This window comes from Filicampus tigris, chromosome 22 (assembly GCF_054856515.1).
Source record: "Filicampus tigris isolate MCC_2025a chromosome 22, RoL_Ftig_1.0, whole genome shotgun sequence".
In the NCBI taxonomy this organism is placed as follows: Eukaryota; Metazoa; Chordata; class Actinopteri; order Syngnathiformes; family Syngnathidae; genus Filicampus; species Filicampus tigris.
The window spans coordinates 5732941-5743166 of record NC_141238.1 but is presented as its reverse complement, the minus strand read 5'-3'; the positions used below and the strand labels follow the sequence as shown (position 1 = coordinate 5743166).

Sequence of the window (10226 nt, the reverse complement as noted above, 5' to 3'; positions counted from 1 at the left end):
TACGTGTCAATCCACCATGCGGCACATCAATCATCGGATGTGGTCTGGGAGGACGTTTGGAGCGGCAACTTAATGCCTTCAAACGCTTCTACCAAACCATAACCATAAACGCAGAGCGCAGATTGTTCGGCCCTCGATAAGAAAGACGCCGGGCACATGTTTTGATGTCGTTTCTAGGGATGAAACCATTCACTCGAGCCCCAATGCGATTTGATTTTCAGTTGACGATTTTCCAATTCGATTTTTTTCAAAATTGCGGCCATCCGCAAAGGCAAAAGCATCATTTGATCCACACATTCAAAATGCGCTATGCCTCTGGAATGAAAGCACGTTTCAAGACATCGTTTTCTAGATGGAGCTAGTCAACGCGATTTTTCGATTGGATCAAATCGATTCATCGGGCCGAATCTATTTTAAATTGATTTTCGATTCATCTGAAAATTGCTAAATTGATTCATGGTTTGGCGGCTTCAAACCAAAATGGCAGACTGCCTGTGACATTTCAGGCATGGGTTCCTTGGACTTTTTTTTTTTGCACATCTACAAATCAAGGATGTTTACCAGGAACAGGTTTGAGGGGCTGATTTTTAATTTAGGGAAAGATCAAATTTAGGAGTTACACCAGCTGCCACCAAAATGACGCGTGTCATGGGTTTTTGAGACTTTTTTTTTGTAGGTCTACTCAAGATAGACATGTTTACCAAATTTCATGTTGCCATGTGGAACTGACTTTGGGGTTTGGATTTTTAAAAAGCGGCGATTATTTGACTTAACAATCACGCTGACAAAGCAATTACAAGAGGCCTTCGACCCCAATTAACACCATTAGGCAGTTAAATTAGTCTTAACACCGAGATCAAAAATATTCCAGAGTTTCTGCCTGGTGGTTTTACATGCGGTGCATAATTTTTTGGGGTTAAAAAAAAAAAAAAAAAGACAAATGGCTCTAAGCAATATGCTGTGCGATGGCGTCTTGCTGACGCAGTAAATCCTGGCGTCCCGACGGATGTGCGTCTCATCCTTTTTGACAGACTGCTGCTCGAAATACCTTTCAAAGCGCCCTTCACCTGCCGCGGCCTACCCCCCCAAAAAAAATAAAACGCCCGGTGAAAGTTTCAGGGGGCCTTCATACCTGATGACGCACTCCATCCAGCCCGTCAGTTGTGCTTCTCGTTACCGCGGCAAGCTTTGCTTTTATCTGCCCGCCTGGCCTCTCTGCATCAGAGGCTCACCTTCCCTCCCCCCCCCCCCCCCCCTTTCATTGACGCTCGGAATTGGCCCTTCCTGCGCGAGTAGCCTTCACCCCCAGCGCGTCTGAACTTTCCGGAGTCTTTCAAACGGGTAGCGGAGAAGAAAAACAAGTGCCTTCAACTCCAGCCTCTCCCCGACTTGAAACGGCAGCTTCGTGTCAGGCGATAGGACGCTTTGAGGTGCCTCCGTGTGGGGGCATGCGTTTTTTAGCGCTAAATGAGTATAAAGACGTTAGCGGCTTCAAAGACGAGTCAACACCAATCAGTAATGGATCTCTGCGTCGCTCCGACAGCCTCCCACGGCATTGTTAAAGAATGTTAAAAAAAACCAAAACAATATTCGGCCGTGACTGAATACAGTACGAAAAAGGGAGACGGCTAATGAAAAAAAAAAAAAAATATGACTAATGCAGACCTGTTTTGACAGCAGCCTGCTGTGAATACATCTATATTACGGCGAAACTTCAAAGTGATGGAGGGGGGGGGGGGGGGGTGCAAGTTGACGTTCAGCCTGAATGGGGCACTAATAGCGGTGGAGGTGTCAAGACACTAACAGGAACGGAAGCTATAAATAAACAGAACAGGAAAGAGGTTCATTTGTAGCACTCTGGGCTAATCTGCGCTAATGTGTATATTAAAGACAATGCGCGTTGTCTCATTTCCGCAATCGACTTTCATGCCCCAACAGGCATCTTAGCATTTTGCTAATAACCTTTGCTTTGATATCAAAATGCAAAAGCATGTGCGCGTCTACTAAGCGGTCTTATTAGGAGAAGAAGTCAAATGAACCTGGCGTGCGGATTTCTTATTGGCGAGGGTCTCGCCATTTCATCTTGCGGCAGGCAGGGCGCAAAAATGTCATTAAAAAACTATCAGCGGCTCGCTAAGACAATCAGGAGCAAATGACAAAAGTAATTAATACATCCGCGACACGGCCGCCGCGCGCAATTAGGCCAAACGGCGGCGTTTGTCCGGAAATATGCGGCCGTTTCTCCGAGTGGGAATTTGATTGCGAAAACAAGAAAGCGTCACCATCGGCGACGGGAAGCTGCGGCGCCAAGTAAACGCTGCCGAGATAGATGGCTTTTATTGCAAAGTGTCAACGCGACATACAGTCGGCGAGTGGACTAGTTATCGGCCGTCTGCGTTTTACCCTTTCGGCAGCCTGCCCTCGACTTCGCACCGTTCCCTTCCCACGCACACAGTGGTGTGCACCGATGGCTGCGAAAGGTCAAAAGCTGCAGCTTGTACATCCAGCTTTAATTGGGTACATTTTCAATGTGTCCTTGGATCCACATTTTTCCCTCAAGCTCAGTTTTGCTTTAAGAATTTGCCAAGTTTGGTAAAGAGGGTTCGAGGGAACAAGACGTATTTGCAAGTCAGACTTTCAAAATAAAAGCCTGCGGTATAATAGTTTCAAAAGACTTTCGTTGGCCACGTGGTGGCTTATTAATTCGTTCACTGCCATTGACGGATTTGTTTGTCTTTTCACAGTCCAACCATTCGACCTCAGGAATTGATTTTTTTTTTTCCAAATATTTTTCAAACGTAAGGGTAAAAGAGGGTCTGAAAACGTCTATTCTTGCAAATGTTTCGGCGGCTGAATTTTCAAATGATTCAGTGAGGGAATTACAGAGACAATTTTCAACCACACAGACAAAAGACAAAATCACTCGAAAATGACCCACTTCAAAGTTCATCAAAGACTTCCTGTGTTTCTTCGGGCTTGAGCCTTTTTTTTTTTTTTTCCTCGAGTCTACTAAAATTAATGTCGCTATAACGAAACGGCTTTTTTTTTTGGGGGGGGGGGGGGGTTGGGGGGGACTGAATCCTTCCCTCCAAAAACCCGCCGCTCAAGACACATGGGCTTGAATGATAAGTCTTGTGTAGTACGCACCGGCGAGCAGGAAGGTGATGAGGCAGGTCTCTTTGGGCATGTACAGCTTGAGGCGGGAGCCGCTGAAGACGTACTCGACCACCGCCTCCGAGCGTCCGGCCCGCTGCAGGAAGGGAAGGAACTGCTTGGCTTTCTGCGTGTCCTGGCCGGCGAGAGAAAACACAACGGGGATTGACCAAAGGTGTCACCGAAACCGCTTTTCAAGTCATTTCAGCAACAAACAAACACGGCAAAAACAGGGTGGCAGCAGTAATAAATCGGAGCATTTTTCAACTTTTTATCAAAAGCAACCGAAATAGACAAGACAGACGACATTGGCAACGGCGGGGGATGTGCAGGCCTTTTTTTTTTTTTTTTTTTTTTTGGTTCCCCCAGACATCTTTAAATCTTAGTCAGGCCTAATGAAGTCGACTTCTCAGTGACACGTCTGGAAACTCATGCAATCCAAAGTAATTCCCAATCCTGCCTCTATCTCAGTCTGCAACAGTGACTCACATGCCTTTTTATTTATTTATTTATTTTTTTTTTTTTTACCCTTTGCAATGCTCCGGCCAAATTTAAACACATAGGGGAGGGTGGGGGGGGGGGGAAATCATGCGTATTCATGCAGGGCAGGCGAGAGGGGCTCGGAATCATAAACGTTAAAAAAATAATTTAATACGTGCCTACTGCAGGCAATAAGCATGTAGGCACAACAGACCAGTGAGTCACATCCCGGTGGACTCTTTTTTTTTTTTCCCCTCCGTGTGTGTGTGTTTATGTATGCTGTGGAGTGGCCAAGGGAGTGGGAGCAAAGGCTCTGAGGTAAGGATGATGGAGTTCAAACAAGGAAGCCCAAAAAAACATAACAACAAAACAACAACATTCTGTTTCATGTTGAATGGATGCGAGTCAGAGCTCGCAAAACCCCCGAAATAAGCGATCCATACAATTACAGTCGAGATGCACTGCAGAGCGTGTCAAGATAAGAAAAGCCAAATAGCTTGTGTGTAACATTGGCGTGCCGACCGCCATGCTGCGGTGTCATGCTATAGCAACCGCCGTGGCGCCATTCCGCCGAGGAGTCAAGGCGGGCTGCGGCGTTCCCGCGGCGCTCTGCGGGAGCGCGGCTAAGGAGGCACGAGAGTCCCCCGCCTGAACTGCGCCCACTGCGGTCCAAAGTAGCCGCTCGAGTGGGAGCCGAGTGATTCGAGCGCGGCTCTCTCGCTCACGCCGACACAATCGCTGCGGCGCGTGGGCGGCGACGCGGCCCGGCTCGGCACATGATAGGGAAGATCATTACGCAACCTTTAGGAGGTACGAGGTGAGTCAAGGGCTTTATCCACTCTGCTGAGTCTCACGCGTTTTGCCGTGAACAAAGCATGCCTGCTCTATTTGTGGATGCCACCCACTCCACGTATATAATCTCTAAGCTGACGTATAGGGAGAGTGTGTATTTCTGCGCGCGTGGGCGCGTAGAAGGAAGGCAAAGGGGATCACAGCTCACCTGTCTTCCGAACCTGAGCAGTTGTGATGTCATTTTCAGTTGACAGAAGTGACAAAATGGCCGCCCCCTTAGATGGCTAAAAAAAAAAACGGTAGACTTTGCGGCTTAAATCATATTCCATAAACTCAAATATTAATCAGAATGGCTTGTTTCAACTAGTGGGCCTGCCGGGAACATGTATTATATATAAAAATGCGATACGATATTATCGCGATATTGCGATATTGCGATGTTCTACCCAGTTAATATCAAAATTACATGTAGAGATGAAAAATGAAGCTGCTGCATATGTTAATCGGAAGATATAGATCAGAGGACAAATTGAGTCAAAACTATTTGCTTCAAAACATCCTATTTATTATTTATGTTTTGCACATTTTCTCTGAAAAAAAAAAAAAAAAAAAAAAGAAAATGGAGTGTTACGCACTGCCATCATTAAATCGATATCAGAAGCTGAATAATTTTTGCCGGCCGAAAATCGCGACACATTGGCAAATCGATTTTTTCCCACACCCGTAGGTCCCACTGCATATTGTTTTGGTCTTCTATTATTAAAGCGAATTAATTATTGAGCAGCGGCTCCACCGCCGGCCGCAATTACTCAAGGCACATCGACTTGGCATCGCGACCACGGATGAGGCGGCGCCGTTAGCATCGCGTTCCCTTGTCGTGTCATTTGCAACGGACTCCCAAGTTTGCACCGAATAAATCCGGCAAAAATACAACTAAAGTCACCCAAAAAGACAAGAGCCTAATTAATTTGCCCAAATGTCTCTCGAGTGGCCACGAGTGCCATGTACAGGCGCGCTCAAGTGACAGAGACAATGAGGCGCTAATGTTCCTAAAGTTCAATTTAGAGTCTTTGGCGGCCTGCACTATTAAAAGTGGTTCATTAAAATGTATAAGGGTTGCCTCGGCGACACGTGTCGATGCATAATGGCCACTCCAGTAAGTGTGAATTTTAATAAAGAGGTACAGGTTTGGAGTGCTTGTATGGGGCTTTTTCACAGACGTGGCATATGTTACGATCGGGCGACGAATACCAGGTTGGTGGGTTATTTACTTGCGTCATTAGAGGTCAAGTAAACCCAAGATACGAATGGCGGACCGAAAGAGTGGAGTCAGACACTTTTGAATGGGTCGATTGCTTGAGCTAAAGTTGAAAGCGTGTCACAATAGCCCAATCCATGGGACTGAAATCGCAACTATGGTCCGTATGGTACCTTGGAGCAGGAGTCAACCCAAGCAGGCCCGCTAGTTGACAACACGGCATTCTGATTCGTTTCGCGTTTCTGGAATATGAATTAAGCAGCAAAATGCACTCGTTTTTAGCCATCCGTGGGGGCGGCCATTTTGTCTTCTGTCGACTGAAACTGACATCACAACTGCTCAACTAGTGGGCACGCATCGAACATATTCTTGCAAAAAATGTTTGCGTTGACTTCCCTTTAAGGATCCGCCGGGACGCTGACACAAATCATTTTCTGTATCTGGACTTTCAATCTTGAGTTGACATAATACTGCACGGCCCCCGCTGAGTTGATGAAAGAGGCGGAGTTCGACAACTCTCCTCAGACAGTTTGAGTTCCATCGATTTGTTCTCAAGCTATTATCACCACTTTCAATGGGTTAATTATGCGTATATAACCTGTGGACAAACAAACGGTCACGATTTGTGTAAAGTGCCCATATTGGGACAGCTCTCCGCCTGACGGCCACAATATATAGGAAGTAAATCATAGAAAAAACATGAAACAACCATGCCCCTCTTTTTGGAACAAGCACCCATTTGTTTTAAAGAGCTAGCATTAATTGTCCTCATCATTGCACACTGTGTTCTGGCTCGCCCTCCCCGCCAGCGCTACCCTATCATCAGGTCGGGCAAATGCGAACAGCTGCAGCGCTGCCAGTTAATAAGAGACTTCCCGACTTCCTAACAGCCCGGACCGCGTCTTTTTTGGACACAAACCCTGTGACGTTCAGAAAGACCTACCCCAGAGATATCAGCCACTCTGTGAATGGGAACCTCCTTCTTGCTGTGCAGCCCCTTCCCGTTCTTGATGGCCCTGCAATCAAAGCGGCAAAAAGGTGACGCCGACATGTCCGCGCGGAAGAGGGTCATTTTTTTTCTTTAAACATCGACTTTTTCCAAACGTTTTGGAACTCCTCACTGGCAGCGGAGGCTGATTTCAAACAATTTGGGTCTCATGAGCCTCTTGCTTGAACCGCCTTTTTGGGCTCAATTTTCACAGTCCCTTTCAAGCAAAAGAGGCGGTGTCCCACCGTCGAGTTTTCACAATAGTGACGGCTGCTGTGTAAAAAGCCTCGAGAGCGGGCGAGTCCACCTTTTGCCCCTGTGCGCGGCATACCGTGCAGACGTGCGTTTAATCGCCGGCAGGGAGCGAGGGACAAAAGGGAGGTTCCTTGAAGGCACTAAAAATACAAGCAAGCCTTGAAGACAGAAACCTCTCATCGGCTCTAATAAGACCCCCGCTGGGGGAGGGAGAGATTAAGGGCGAGTAGGAAAAGCGAAGGCCAAAGAAGGACAGAAGCGCAAGGTGTGAGAAGAGAGAAAAGGAAGGGAAGTAGCAGCAGCAACAGAGATAGCACGAGAGAGAGAGAGAGAGAGAACGGACTATAAAAGGAAGCTGCATCTGCTCTACCTATATAGTCAGATCTTAATCTATGGCACAGTAATAAAGCTTGCACTAAATCTCCCCACTGCACCTCCATATAATTCTATTCATAGCAGTTGTATAAAGGGAGCCGTTATTCGTGTGTACGTGTGATTCAAAATATACCAAACGTTTCCTCAGGAAACAACAACAACAACAAAAAAAATGATAGGTTGTGACATGCAACTAAAATAAAACGCTGAAAACACATTTTGGATAAAGGGGGGGGGAGGGTTTGAGGTTAAAGTCAATTTCCTTCAGCATCCTCATCGTCAAGGTCACACATTGAGAGTGCTTTGCGAGAACAATTAGCGGCACAATGTGCACGTTTATGGTTTGGTGCTCACCGCGCCTCCGCAGCCAGCAGCTCGTCGTAGTGCGAGGAGCGCTGGTCGTCGTCCTGTCGGTAGCGGATGACCGTGGCCAGGCCTTTGCTGACCAGAGCTTCTGCGATGTTACTGAGGGCAAGAAAAGGGGCATAAGCGTCCAAACATTTGGCGGGAAATTACGATTCAATTTGAGGACGTCAAGGTTAAAAGAGGAAGTCGACGCGAGCCATCTCTGGGGGCGGCCATTTTGTCTGCCGTCGACTGAAAATGACATCACAACCTCTCACAATCACGGCTCAGATTCAGAAAACAGGTCCGCCGTGATTGGTCGTTTTGAGCAATTGTGATGTCAGTTTCAGGCGACAGACGACAAAATGGCCCCCCCCAGTGAATTTGCTGGTTATCTTATATTCCACGAACGCAAAATGACCCAAAACAACTAGTGGGCCAGCTGGGAACATATTCTTGAAAAAAATATGTTTGCGTTGACTTCCGCTTCCCAAAACAGGATCGCCCCATTATAAATCACTGTCGCCATCCACTTTTGTGCAGATTCCGCACAGTAAAACAAAACAAAACGGCCGCATTCATGCACTCAAAATGGTGACATGGCGCTAAAAACACTTGGTGAGAGAATCCCGCGGCCCGTGGGCGACTTACATGCCACCAATGGTGACTGTGGCACAGGTGCGCTCTGAGAAGGCCGGGGTGCTTTCGCCCGGGCCGGTGGCCGCTCGGATGTAGTCCACCGTCACGTTGACCTAAAAAAAATGTATACACGTGAAATAGTCAATTAAAAAGCACCCCAAGGAAGCACACGTTAAAGTAATTGGTTTTGGGTGGGGAGGGTGCTTTGACTTGTGTGCTCGGGTGGTGGTGGAGGAAGGGGGCGTTCTCAAGGTCACCCCAGTCAGTGTGCATCATGTCAGGCATGAGCGCAGACCTCCCAAGAGGATGATTGCGGGCGTGTGTGGGCACAAGAACGCACAGTCCGGAACCCACATGACTCGGCGCTGTGTTCTCCGCGCAACTCCCCGGAGAACAATTCAAACACCCTGGAGATACGCTTTTGTCACATGACTCGGGTGGGAGCGCTCACAGAAGGGGCAAGAGTGGAGTTGAATGTTACACAATTGATTTTTTTTTTTTTGCCAGAGCCTCAAGAGTCGTCCAACATAAATTCGCGGCGGTGAGCGGGCAACTATTGCGCAATAATACAGTACAGTGTACCGGGAGGAAACCGATGATAACCAACGATAATACTTCTGTTAGTGCAATTTGGCGAGCTCCCTGGCAGTTGTGAGACTCAAATCAAATGAAAAGGTACAATCACTGATCAAAAGAAGATCATTTCAAGAGTTTTATGCCGACCCGGTGGGTTCGTAATGAAGACGTCGACTTGAGAGCGTCAGGCAGTGATCATCCCGTGTTTATTTTAATTTACTTCTATTTTATTTATTTATTTATTTTTTTTTAAGGGTTTGTTTTTGTCTTTTCTGGTAATAAGTTCCATCGTGGTGTCACTAATGAAATCTCCCTTCAGTGGAGCACGGCAGCTCATGCCGCAGTAATGAACTCATTATGCTTAACTTTGGATCTTGGCTGATGGCGTGCAAGGTATTTAAAAAAAAAAAAAAAAAAGGGGAGGGGGGAGCAGAATGGGGGGGGGGGGGTGACAACCATGAGGGCCGCTTGTGGAATAGTGCATTTTCACCAATAACAAAATCGTGACAAGCCCTCGGGTTATTAAATAATTTAGCGCTTGCGTTTGGAAAAAAAAAAACCCTCCGACTGGCAGCCATTGCGAACCCATGCAAATCAGCCCATCTTATTTTCACGTCGTAAATTCATTTAACCTTGCTCAGCCCGCAGACATCCTCCAATGTAGCCTCGTAGCGCAAACATGATGCGGCTTTCGTGAGGCATCCGCATTCAAATGCCAGGCAATTAAAACAAAAGCTTTCTATGTTGTGTCCGTGCTCGCCTTTGAATTTAAATGGCCGCGCGTGACCAGGCATGTGTAATTGAAAAAAGAAAAAAAAAAAGAAAAAGACCTTTAATTGAGAGATGCGTATAATGAGGTGATTAAAAGGGAGGGGGGGAAGGATAAAAAGTTGTGATACGTGCTACAAGCCAAATATAATGTGGGATAAAGTCTGGAAGTGGCACATTTGTAAGCTAGTTGCCTGTTAAACTGCATGTAAAAACAAAATCATTTATCAGTGCACTTTGTTCAATACCGCCTAATAATAATAATGCTAATTGCTAATAATGTTTTCATGAGTGAGCCATAATGTTAATTTGCTAAATTGCTCATAAAGTGAGCCATCTAAAGTGAAATCTTAAGTAATAATAAATGCACTAACATTTACATCAAGTAATTGATTTTAAATCCGGGTTAAAAGCTATTATTAAAGGTCTGTTAAACTAATTTTAAAATCATATTTTTATTATGCTGTACGTTCTTTTAGTAATTTTACTAAGCTACTTTTGATTTATTTACCTTGCTGTAAAACTTCTTAAATGATTTTGTTTGTAAATGCTTTAAAAGGTGTTATTTTTAATTATGTGAAGCACATTGGTTTAACT

At 46.0% G+C, this 10226-nt stretch overlaps 1 protein-coding gene across 1 annotated transcript in view; it reads right to left on the bottom strand.

Moving 5' to 3' along the window:
• Positions 1–10226, bottom strand: part of snd1 (staphylococcal nuclease and tudor domain containing 1) — a 105820-nt gene that overhangs the window by 72647 nt on the left and 22947 nt on the right. Inside the window, 4 exon segments of the mRNA XM_086022063.1 lie at positions 3148–3289; positions 6627–6699; positions 7656–7766; positions 8298–8398. Coding sequence (XP_085878189.1) covers positions 3148–3289; positions 6627–6699; positions 7656–7766; positions 8298–8398 — 427 coding nt within the window.